The sequence below is a fragment of the Macaca mulatta genome, chromosome 4 (genome assembly GCF_049350105.2).
Source record: "Macaca mulatta isolate MMU2019108-1 chromosome 4, T2T-MMU8v2.0, whole genome shotgun sequence".
Lineage (NCBI taxonomy): Eukaryota > Metazoa > Chordata > Mammalia > Primates > Cercopithecidae > Macaca > Macaca mulatta.
In genome coordinates, this window is record NC_133409.1 from 156,879,784 (window position 1) to 156,891,807 (window position 12,024).

General features: G+C 40.6%; 1 protein-coding gene across 3 annotated transcripts; it reads right to left on the reverse strand.

Annotated features, from left to right (window-relative positions):
- Positions 1-2,694: 2,694 nt before the first annotated feature.
- Positions 2,695-4,974, reverse strand: LOC114677673 (histone H3.1). 3 transcript variants are annotated; one of them, XR_003729075.2, is made up of 3 exons: positions 4,672-4,974; positions 3,448-3,720; positions 2,695-2,856 (listed from the first exon to the last, which is right to left on the reverse strand). XR_003729075.2 is itself a non-coding variant. In XM_078000867.1 (2 exons), exons 1-2 carry the CDS (start codon positions 4,972-4,974, stop codon positions 3,583-3,585), a joined length of 441 nt encoding a protein of 146 aa, XP_077856993.1. In that variant the 3' UTR covers positions 2,695-3,582. The 3 variants fall into 3 exon arrangements, 2 of the variants coding, with proteins under 2 accessions (XP_077856993.1, XP_077856994.1); XM_078000867.1 differs by having other exon boundaries at positions 2,695-3,720; XM_078000868.1 differs by having other exon boundaries at positions 2,695-4,974.
- Between the last annotated feature and the right edge of the window lie 7,050 nt (positions 4,975-12,024).

The following is a 12,024-nucleotide window of genomic DNA, read 5'->3' on the forward strand; positions in this document are numbered from 1 at the left end:
CTGCCTCCCTGGTTCCAGTGATTCTCTTGCCTCAGTCTCCCAGGTAGCTGGGATTACAGGCACACGCTACCATACCTGGCTAATTTGTTTTTGTATTTTTCATAGAGATGGGGTTTCACCATGTTGTTCAGGCTGCTCTCAAACTCCTGACCTCAGCTGATTCATCCACCTCAGCCGCTCAAAGTGCTAGGATTACAGGCGTGAGCACCACGCCCGGCCCATTTTAAAAAACAAACACCAAATATGCCTTATGAAAAAGGTCAGTGGCTTCTCATAGGTTCATGGGAAAGCCCTGTAGCCTCTTAGCCCCTTTTCATAATACTGTCTGCTCGCACTCACAGACACTAATAACAATGTAACCTTTCTGTTTCTTCTTATTTTATTATTATTGTTATTATTTTACAACTTTGTTCTGGAACAATTCCCTGTGAGAATCTTTATAATACTTCCAATTCCTTCTCAAATTACATCTCCCTCTAATTCAAAACGTAAACTTATCTCTGAAAATGTGCTTTCATGACATTTAATAATTAAGAACAATTATTATCAATAGAAAAATTTTAATGCGTCTATTGTTTACTCCCATTAACTAAACTGAACTATAGAGCATTTGTCTCATTTTCCACTACTCTAGGGGCATGTGTGTGTGTGTGTATGTGTATGTGTGTGTGTGTCTGAATTTAAAAATTCCATCAAATGGGTTACATTATTGTCAGATAGTCATCAAATTCAGTGATTTCATTTTCTGTTTTCCTGTGTGAGAAAACAGGGGTAACAAATTTCTCTGCCCCTTTCATGACTCTTGTGTCCATGGCCTGATTTACAAGACTATCTTCCTTATCTTCGGAAGTATACCATTTTATATATATATGCAATTTTTAGTGGTGGCAACTACAAAACAAAAATGAAAAAAGTATTTCAAGTTTGCCTTTCAAATTCCCAAATGTTACATATCAATATTTACTGTTGGCAGGTCGAGTAGGGAGGGTATGGAGAAATAATAAAATGGGATTTCTGAATTGTCTTGAGTTTTACCTATTATCTTTATAATATGAAGAAACTACTGGTTATTCAGAGATTACATACTTATTTTATTTTAATTATAAGTACTTGCAGGCAACTATGTAACTGTGAAATGGATACACACTATAGTGTGCCAACAAGTACATAGACAATATGATCTGACACATGAGTAAGATTTGAGATCTTCCCCAAATAAAATCACAATTTATTTTAAAAACATCTAGTATTATTTACTACTTTCTCAGTGTATGCCTTTGAAGAAAGTTTCTTGTGTATATGTGGTTAAATCAAGGCTATTATTTGAATAGTACACAGTAAGGCTAAAATTTGTGAATGTTAACATCATATTTTACTGTATGTATATGAGTTTCATTTCTGTAAAATTTGCAGTACTAATTATAGTGTAACTTCACAATCATATAAGATCCTGTACATTTCATTTTATTATTATTATTATTATTTTTTGAGATGGAGTCTCGCCCTGTTGCCCAGGCTGGAGTGTGGTGGTGTGTAATCTCAGCTCACTGCAACCTCCGCCTCCTAGGTTCAAAGATTCTTCTGCCTCAGCCTCCCGAGTAGCTGGGATTACAGATGTCTGCCACCACACCCAGCTAATTTTTGTATTTTTAGTAGAGATGGTGTTTCACCATGTTGGCCAGGCTGGTGTTATTAATTTTTTTAAGATGGAATGTTGCTTTGTCACCCAGCCTAGAGTGGAGTGGCGTAGTCTCGGTTCACTGCAGCCCCTGCCTCCTAGGTTTAAGTGATTCTCCTTGCCTCAGCCTCCCAAGTAACTGGGATTACAGGCACGTGCCACTACGCCCGGCTAATTTTTGTATTTTTTTAGTAGAGACTGGGTTTAGCCATGCTGGCCAAGCTGGTCTTGAACTCCTGACCTTAGGTCATCTGCCTGCCTTGGCCTCCCAAAGTGCTAGGATTACAGGCGTGAGCCACCCTGCCTGGCCTAAGACCCTGTACATTTTAAAACATCCATTTATGCCGGGCGTGGTGGCTCGCGCCTGTAATTCCAGCACTTTGGGAGGCCAAGGCGGGCAGATCACTAGGTCAGGAGATTGAGACCATCCTGGCTAACATGGTGAAACCCCGTCTCTACTAAAAATACAAAAAAAATTTTAGCCGGGCGTGGCAGCGAGCGCCTGTGGTCCTAGCTACTCGGGATGCTGAGGCAGGAGAATGGTGTGAACCTAGGAGGCGAAGCTTGCAGTGAGCGGAGATCATGACATTGCACTCCAGCCTGGGCGACAGAGCGAGACTCCGTCTCAAGAAAAAAAAGAAAAAAAAAATCCATTTATTTTATTGTATATGAAAAATTTAAACATGTTAGTAGCTATTCCAGGTGATAAAGCCCTCAGGAGTAAGTGATGAGGATTCTGCTGAGGCTTTTTATTTAAAACAGTAATGCCTGGTGGGGAAAGTTTTGGTTCCAGCATTATCTGAAATTTTCTTAGTTTCAGTTTAAATTAGTTTTAGATAATAGATAACTATTGAACTTACATTTTTGGAGACTTCGTAAAATACTGCATGACTTCTGGCCCATTGCGGACACTCAGTAAGTGTGGATTTTTCCTATTTAGAAAAACTATATATTAAAATTATAAAAACTTTATCTAATCTTTTATTTTTGTAAATAAGAATTCACTCAATGGTAAATTCTGTTCAGTAATCTTTTATTTTAAATCTCAACTTGACTAAATTTCCAGAGGCTTTGTTTTAGGCAAATGACCATGCTAGGTGTTCTGGTGGATTTAATGATATAAGAAGATGCATTCTGTGCCCACCAAGTCCAAGTCCTCATGTATTGAAGTCCAACAGCTGTAACAGAAATACAGGTTAAAACTTGCTGAGGTAGAATCTTAAAGAAAGTACAGGATACAGGAAACAACATTTAAATAGAGAATGCTTTTATCCAGCATAATATGATGTTCACTATGGTACAAATATCTGACAGCAGTTACCTTAATTATGGATAGTTATACTGTTTTCCTCATACACTGAATCTGTAATTCACAGGACCTACGTCTTTATGTCTGACGGGCTTCCATGAACAAAAATTTCTTCCATAAATCTCCAGGACTTCTTACTATGGCTACCTTGGCCTGCATAGCTATTTACAGCTTTGTCACTAACACATGACTAACCTCTTTCCTTAGTGCAACTTGAGGGAAAACAGCACATTAAAAAAAGTTAATAGAAATTTCTCAATGACAGTTGAAACTACTCCGCCCCATTTCAAAACTGAGGAATTTCCTGAAATGTTTAAATATAAAAAATTCTTCCAAATAGCACGTAGTATCCCATATAGTACATACACCCTTCTGCATTTCCAAATAACAGCCTGTATGATTTCGGAACAGAATTCCTTATTTTCCTTCCCTCCTTCATCTACCAGTTTCGAAGCTATACCTTTGTATGGAAAGGCAGAATATTTTTCTGTAAGAACTTGGAAGTCGTCAAAGGATTTTCATTTGATGATAAACATGGGGTACTTTCAATGAGATTTCATTAAAACAGGGTATTTACTAAAGTTGAAAAGTTCTTTTAAGATATCAGCTGGAAGGCCGGGCGCGGTGGCTTATGCCTGTAATCCCAGCTACTCCGAAGGCTGAGGTAGGAGCATCGCTTGAATCCGGGAGGAGGAGGTTGCGGTGAGCCGAGATCGCGCCAATGCACTCCAACCTGGGCAACAAGAAACTCCGTCTCAAAAAAAAAAAAAAAAAGAAAAAAGAAAAAGGAAAACAAAAGATACCAGCTAGAAAGTTGAAAAGGCTCATGATTTTTGCATTTTCCTTTCTCAGGTATGTCAGACACACCCATCTGCACCTTCGTTGCTTTGACTCCTGCAGTTTAGAACCTAAGCAAGGCTTTCAAGTCTGCAAGAGCTGTGTTAATGCCACGGATCTAGGTGTTCCAGCTAATAACCTTAGCCTTAGACCAGTATCAGGCGCACAGAGAGGGTAACCTTGACCGCACCCAAGGCGCCGACCGTCGCCGGCAAGTAGCTGGGTCTCAAAACACTAGTGGAGTAAGACAGCCTGATGCAGACCAAAAGCGCTGGCCCCTCGGGCAAGTTCAAACAGACATCCGGGAAAGGCAAATCCAAGGAGTTGAAAGCCTATGCAGTTAAGACCTCAAATACAGGCCACCACTTGGAGGAGCCTTAAGAGCCAGAAAACAAGAGAATGGGTTAAGCGGGGGCCAGTTAAGTGGCTAGGAGTTAGAAAAGGAGAGCAAAGTACAAGAAATAAGCAGAGGGCCTGAACAGCAAAACAAAGCCTGCTAAACCAATGGAAAACCCGGGAGGGAGGCGGAGCCCCAGGCAAAACCTGAGGAAGCGCTTGAATTTGGAATTTTAAATTAAGCATTACATTGAGGGGGCTAAAATGCCATTATTTCGAAGGTCTGTTTCGATCAGTGCAGTTTCGTGGTCTAATGTGTCTTGAAAGATTACAGCTTTTTTCATGGAGAAAATGATTGGCTCTGAAAAGAGCCTTTGGGTTGAAGGTTGGCACTCAAAACGATTTACGCTCTCTCGCCACGAATGCGGCGGGCAAGCTGGATGTCCTTAGGCATGATGGTGACGCGTTTGGCATGGATAGCGCACAGGTTGGTGTCCTCAAAAAGCCCCACCAAGTAAGCCTCGCAGGCCTCCTGCAGTGCCATCACAGCGGAACTCTGAAAGCGCAGGTCGGTCTTGAAGTCCTGAGCGATTTCTCGCACCAGGCGCTGAAACGGCAGCTTCCGGATAAGAAGCTCGGTGGACTTCTGGTAGCGACGAATCTCGCGCAAAGCCACGGTACCAGGGCGGTAGCGATGAGGCTTCTTCACGCCACCCGTGGCTGGGGCGCTCTTGCGAGCTGCTTTAGTCGCCAGCTGCTTGCGCGGTGCTTTACCGCCTGTGGATTTACGAGCGGTCTGCTTAGTACGCGCCATACCTCACCTGCAAAGTAAGTGGGTTAGGAAAATTGGTTTACCCCTCTATTTATATAGGAACAGAATCACTCTGATTGGATTGTGGACAATCCCTGTTAGTGATCGGTTGCTAAATTCCGGATGTGCTCGGAGCGATTCACGATTGGTTTATTTTTTCAGTGCAAGATTCTGATTGGTAAATTTGGATAGAGAACTGGCTCCTTTAAACAAGTTGTTTTTTTTGTTACAGGTATCTTTGATGTTTTGCATACAGCATGACCTGCAAAGACATTTATCATTTAACTTAAATGACTGACCTTTTATCCTGTTTAGCTATAAAAAATCGAATGTGTTTGAATTAGAAAATGCTTTAGAATTTTTTTTCAACAATCTCCGCTGCTTTGTTCTGCTTAATTTTCCTGAAGTTTTCCCCTTCCCTATCCACTCATTTAAAATCCGTCGTCTAAGTATCTCTCAATGAGTCCTCGTTTCATTAGGGAGTATAGCTAATTCATTCAAACAAGGTTTTCTAAGATACACTGTTTACACATAAGGAACTTTGTGTTTCATTTGTGTTAGAGTAAAATTCTAACATCTTGGAATCCCTACCTCTGTAATATCAGGTTTGACTCAAATCATTTAACGGTATTATTTTGTTTTGTTGAAATTAAAATGTCCAGACATAATGGCAAGAGCCGTCAAAAAAAGGTATTTTCAGTATAGAATCTTGAAAAAGATGGCGGCGAAGAGAGTCTTAGAAGGTTGTTTCTTTATAAGACAACAATGGCGCAGTTTCTCTAGATCCCTGCGGGAGAGAACTGAGGTGCCCTGAACAATTTAAGACACGTCCAACAGAACTTTTATAGGACCGGACTCACCCAAATAACAGGACTTCTTAACTTGGTTTTCGCTTCCAAACTCAACAGCTCCCAATTACTTTGAAAATGTTAACAAATGTTTACTGGAAAAGATTCTTAAGGAATGACATTATAGCCTAACACAGTGTTTTAAATCAACCTATCGGGTTCCCTGTAAGGTGTTCTTTTCCTAGCCAATAAAAAGAGCAGTTTGGGAATTCTTAATTTACATACTTTTAATCTATTGGCTACTTTGGTTCAGGCAGAGTTTAGATTTACAAGTTCGCGTTTGTGTAACAGTACATTTCAGAAAGGGATAGTGCGCATGCGCGCCTGTTGCGAGGTCTAGTTTCTTTTTGTTTTTCTTTCCTATTAGGTTTTCTTTCTTATTGGAAAGCTATTTTGTAAAGTGTTGTAGCAGGTCCGCAATGACGCTGGCATGTAGTCCAAGGAGACTGACATCATGAATATGCTGGAGCCCCCGTCCTCCAGGGAGGGGAGACGGCCAAACCAAATTTCTCGCTGCCCGCAAATGCCTGCGGATGCCTGCAAGCTGGAGGGGGGGAGGAGACAAAGAATGTTTTGTGCATTCCTGTTCATTCCTTGAATTCTGTTAAACCTGCCCTATTTTAGGGCATTCATCAAAATTCTGCTAACCACAGGATTGATACAATTGCACCTTTCAAGTTAGTGTCTATTTTGCAAATTTGAATTATCTTAGGACTCATGGGCAAGTCTTGACTGAAGTTACACGTTGTCACGCGTTTCAGTCTCACATCTGAAATATATATGAGTCCCTTGCTTCTCTCCTTTTCAGAAAAAGAAACTTCTGTACACTTTAAATCATGGTAAAACGGTTAGATATGTTGGCAAAATGGTTTTATAAGAAGCAAGTAAAGAACTGAAATCCTTTTGTACAATATGATCACATATCTGTGGGCTGGGCTGTTTGTTAATGAGAGCTATGCCCTCTCTATGCTTTTCCTCTCCACACTCCCTACATGTCATCTTCTGAGGTCCAAGGCCTGTTTATTGATATTATCTTCTGTTTTCTCATTTTCATTTTACTTTTTTCATTTCTATTATGAGAATGTTAATATCTACAACTAAAAAATGTTTCCAAAATCAAAAGATACACTTTAGGTTAAAGGTTCAAAACACAGTCAGTGAGAACCATTAAGGAAATTCCATCTTTATGCCCCACAGTTTGATTTCCTCCCCAGTGTTCTTAAATCTGTCAATCCGGTGTTTTGCCATCTGAAGCTACCTTCAGTTCCTTTCATAATCCTCATCTCTAAATATGTGTAAAGCTTTATTTTAGAACTCAGTGCAAAGTTTACCTGATTACATAAGAACTTACCAGCTCACTTGTATTAATCAGTAATTTCTATCATTATCTCCATACTTGAACACAATTTCCCGTAGGATCTGTGTTTTGTGATAAAACAGTCAGAAACCAGTTGTGGCTACTGAGCATTTGAAATGTGGCTGTTGCTGCTGAGGACTGACTTTCTTTTTTTTGAGGAGTCTTGCTCTGTCACTCAGGATGGAGTGCAATGGCATTATTTCAGCACACTATTACCTCCACCTCCTGAGTTTAAGCGATTCTCCTGCCTCAGCCTCCAGAGTAGCTGGAATTAGAGGTGCTGGTCACCACGCCCGGCTTATGTATTTGGGGGGCGGGCGGGGGGGAGGTATTTTTAGTAGAAATGGGGTTTCACCATTTTGGCTCAGCTGGTCTGGATCTCCTGACCTTAAGTAACCCGTCCGCCTTGGCCTCCCAAAGTGCTGGGATTACAGCCATGAGTCACCGTGCCAGGCCTGAATTTTTATTGTACTTATTTTTCGTTATTTTATTTCAAAAGCTGATACTCCAGTTATTGGAAAATGTTAGATATGTTTTGAACAATCACATATATGAATTTAATTCTACAGCATTGAAGTTTATGAAATCACAATGAAATTCCATTTACTTCCAACAAACATTTAATACCAAATTTAATAGGATGTCCCTCATATTTAGAAGACTTAAGATTTAAAAAAGAATGTGAAATATTGCATTAATAATGTTTTTATATTGACTATATTTTGAAATAATGATTTTGTATTTTGGGTTAAATATAATAATTGTTAAAATTCTTTTACCAGTTTATTAATTTTTAAAGTGTGCTTACTGGAAAAATCAACATTACATATGCAGCTTGTATTATTCTTTTTTATTTTATTCTTATTTTTTGAGGCAGTGCCTCGCTCTGTCACCCAGGCTGTGGGATTACAGGCACCAGCCACCACGCCCAGCTAATTTTGGTATTTTTAGAAGAGACGGGGTTTCACCATTTTGGCCAGGTTGATCTCGAACTTGTGACCTCAGGTGATCTGCCTGCCTCGGCCTCCCAAAGTGCTGGCATTACAAGCGTGAGCCACCGCATCTGGCCGTGGCTTGTGTTATTCTTTATAAACAGCATTGTTCCAGGATTCTCCATTTCTCTTCTCTGTTTCTTGATTCTTTACCAAATCTTGACAGCATACGCCTTGAAACAATGAGGATATTCAATATACTTCTATGAACCCAGTTATAGCATCTGGACTTAATCTACAATAAGTATCTATATCTACATCTACATGTCTATACAGTTGTGTTAGGGAACTAAGGGGGCTTGTTAAACCATTACTCATTGAGGCAAGAAGAGGTGGGTAACTAGCAAAATTATTGATGTTTGAATTTTTCCATGGCAAAATATCAGTAAGTGAACAGTATTAGAAATTCTTTTAGCCAGGCACAGTGGCTCAGGCCTATAACGCCAGTGACCCAGGAGGCTGGGGTAGGAGGATTGCTTGAAGCTAGGAATTTGAGGCTCCAGTGTCATAATTGTGACACTGCACCCCAGTCTGGGCAACAGAGCAAGACCAAAAAATGAAAAAAAAAAATAATAAGAGAAGTATTATATGAATATTTTTCTCTCTATCGTATGTTTTTGAGGGACAGCATCTACAACTGCTAATTCTGGTGTTTAAAAAAAGGGGAAGAGAAATCACTGTGGAAGCACAATGCCATTTCATGAAAAGAAGAAAGTCCAGAAAATAATTTGCCATTCCTGGAAGCTACATAAACTCCAAGAAAGACTCAGATAAGAACATCAGGTCAATTACTTTGAAGTCTAAAAAGAATAAAAAATTAAAGTGTTTATTATTTTATAGGAGCCAAGTCAAGCTCTGAAGCTTTGCTGAAAGATTAGCTTGCAAAAGGCAGATTAACTGTAGAAAAGTTACACAAATTTATTAACGTGTTCAAGGAAGCCTTTAGAATGAAAACACAAAAGATACAAGAAAAAATTGTCCACTTTTATGCTTAGGTTCAACAGCATATGGACAACCTTGTAGAAATTTGATTGGATAAAAAGGGTATGATGTAATGTTAATAAACTGAGTGGAGAAACCCAGCAAGGCTTGTTTATCTAGACTCTTCTTGGCCTCTGTCAACTGAAGAATGAGAAGGTTTATACATTTGCAAAGGAGAGCTTTATTTCTCAAAGTATTGCAGCCTGCAAGGTGGCCATTCTGACAGGCTGGGAAGGGTAGCCTTGGTTTGCTGAGAGACAGGGAGTTGGAGGGAAGGAGGGAGGGATAAAACAGGAATTTTTGAGGAATGGGTGGGCCAAATATACTTATTTAACAGGTTATAGGAGGAGCTATGAATATTCATGAAGGAGACCCAAGCACATGTGTATTAAGTTTACATGTATGTAACATATGTCACATGATCACTTTGGGGTGAAGATTTAACATGTAAATGAGTTATAATTAGGTCCTATATATAAAACTGAAATGTAGAGCAGAAGTCTATGATCCGCATTCTGAGGAGACTGGTCACATTCAGTTGCAGGCCTGCAGTCATTTATCAAGAAACTCTATGGTCCTTAATACCTGTCTTGTCTGGACCACCATGGAGAAGGGTGGAAAGGGCCAGATAAAGTAAGTAAAGGGGCTTTCTGGTGTATTATTCCCTCAAATCGGACTTTGAGAAAATCTAGCAGTGATCAGAAAGGGGAAGAAGGGTATAAACAAACAGGATGTGCAGCCTCCATCCTGTCATGCCTGGGAACTTAAACTTTTGGGATCGTTTAGCTAAAGGAGGGTCCATTATTCTGTCAAAGGGGTTTAGAATGTTCATTTCATCCCTCACCTCTTTGAACATGCATTCTTTCCTTCTGGGTATTGAGTATGGGACAGCTCCATCTCTGGAATGGGGTGTTATGACCTGCAATTAAACAAGGTGGGTCAAATAATTTCTCTGTGGTCAGTTGTTACACAAAAAGGTGGAAGGGAAGTTAGAGTAATATTTTTAGTTTTTATGGCTGGCTTTGGGGAAAAAGGATTCTGGTTGTCATAAGCCACGCTGGGAAAGAGGAATTTTAGTTTCTATGTCTAGCCTCAGAAGAGAATGGGACTGAGAGACAGGAGGGCAGGAGAAAGTCAGAGAAAAATTTTGCTTTTGAGGTTGCTTCTTTGGCCTTCATTTTGGGGTATTGTTTCTGAGCCCGAATTTGATTAATGAGTAAAGGATGTCAAGGAGTTTTACTATGGGGCTTCATAGACAGTTTTTCTTGCAATTGCTATATTTTTATCTTGTTTTAGTTAAAATGTAGTTTAAGAAAAATCATAAGATTTCTAAGGAAAAACGGGAGGGGACATAATGTGTCCCATTACAAAACATTTATAGTTTTTACAGAGTTTGCAGGGAAATGTGCTTTCATCATCTCACAATTTACTATTGATTAAAGGTATCACACTTCTTGAAGTTACTTCTTGGAGGCTTTTGTCTGGTGATGCAAATAATTTCTGTTATTTGTATCACCAGAAATTATTTTTGATGCTAATTATTTTTGATGCAAATTTTTGTGATGCAAATAATTTCTGTTCAGTGGAACAGATATAACTCCAATTATTTAGGACCCTTGGGGCATTAATTTTTTTTGTAATCTCATTCAGCAACCTTGTCCTAATATTTAAGAAAGGGCAGCTTTTCCCTTAAGTAGCTCAGTGACTTCTGGTAGCGACGGAGTTTGCCATGATTCAGGGCCTGTATCTGAGGGACATCTTCAAGCTGTTGGTGGCCAGAGTGCTCTTTCTGGCTGCCTTGGTGGCCAGCTGCTTAGGAGGCTCTTTGCTACCAGTGGACTTTCGTGTGGTTGGCTTGGTGTAGGCCATGACCTTTCATATCAGATTTACAGATCAGTTCTCTTTTTTTTTTTTTTGTTTTGAGACAGAGTCTCGCGCTGTCGCCCGGGCTGGAGTGCAGTGGCCGGATCTCAGCTCACTGCAAGCTCCCCCTCCCGGGTTTGCGCCATTCTCCTGCCTCAGCCTCCTGAGTAGCTGGGACTACAGGCGCCCGCCACCTCGCCTGGCTAGTTTTTTGTATTTTTTAGTAGAGACGGGGTTTCACTGTGTTAGCCAAGATGGTCTCGATCTCCTGACCTCATGATCCGCCCGTCTCGGCCTCCCAAAGTGCAGGGATTACAGGCTTGAGCCACCGCGCCCGGCCCAGATCAGTTCTCTTTACAGAGCCTGGTGTGATGCAATTAGTTTTGAGATTTTTTTTTGTGGAGCAATGTGACTGGATTTCTACTAAAGTTGAATAATTATGCTTTACAGTGTAGTCCATTTATAAATTTCGTTCATAAAGCTAAGTTTTTGCTGCTGGTTTTTTTTTTTTTTTTTTTTCTTTCCTAAACAGGATCTTGCTTTGTCCCCCATAGCTCACTGCAGCTTCGAACTCTTGGGCTCAATCAATCCTTCCCCGCCTACTTCTCCCAAGTACCTAAGATCTCAGACCAAGCCACCATGCCAGGCTAAGTTTTTCCTTTTTTTTTTTGAGACGACGGAGTCTCCCTCTGTTGCCCAGGCTGGAGTACAATGGCACCATCTCGGCTCACTGCAACCCCCGCCTCCCGGGTTCAAGTGATTCTCCTGCCTTAGCCTCCCGAGTAGCTGGGATTTCAGGAGCCCACTGCCAGGCCCAGCTAATTTTTTTGTATTTTTAGTAGAAACCTAATTTTTAGGTTTTGCCATGTTTGCCAGGCAGGTCTCAAACTCCTGACGTCAAGTGATCTGCCCCCCTCGGCCTCCCACAGTGCTGGGATTACAGGCGTGAGCCACCGGGCAGGGCAGGCTTTTTACTTTTTGTGGAGATGAAGGGGGTGTCTGGCTTTATTGC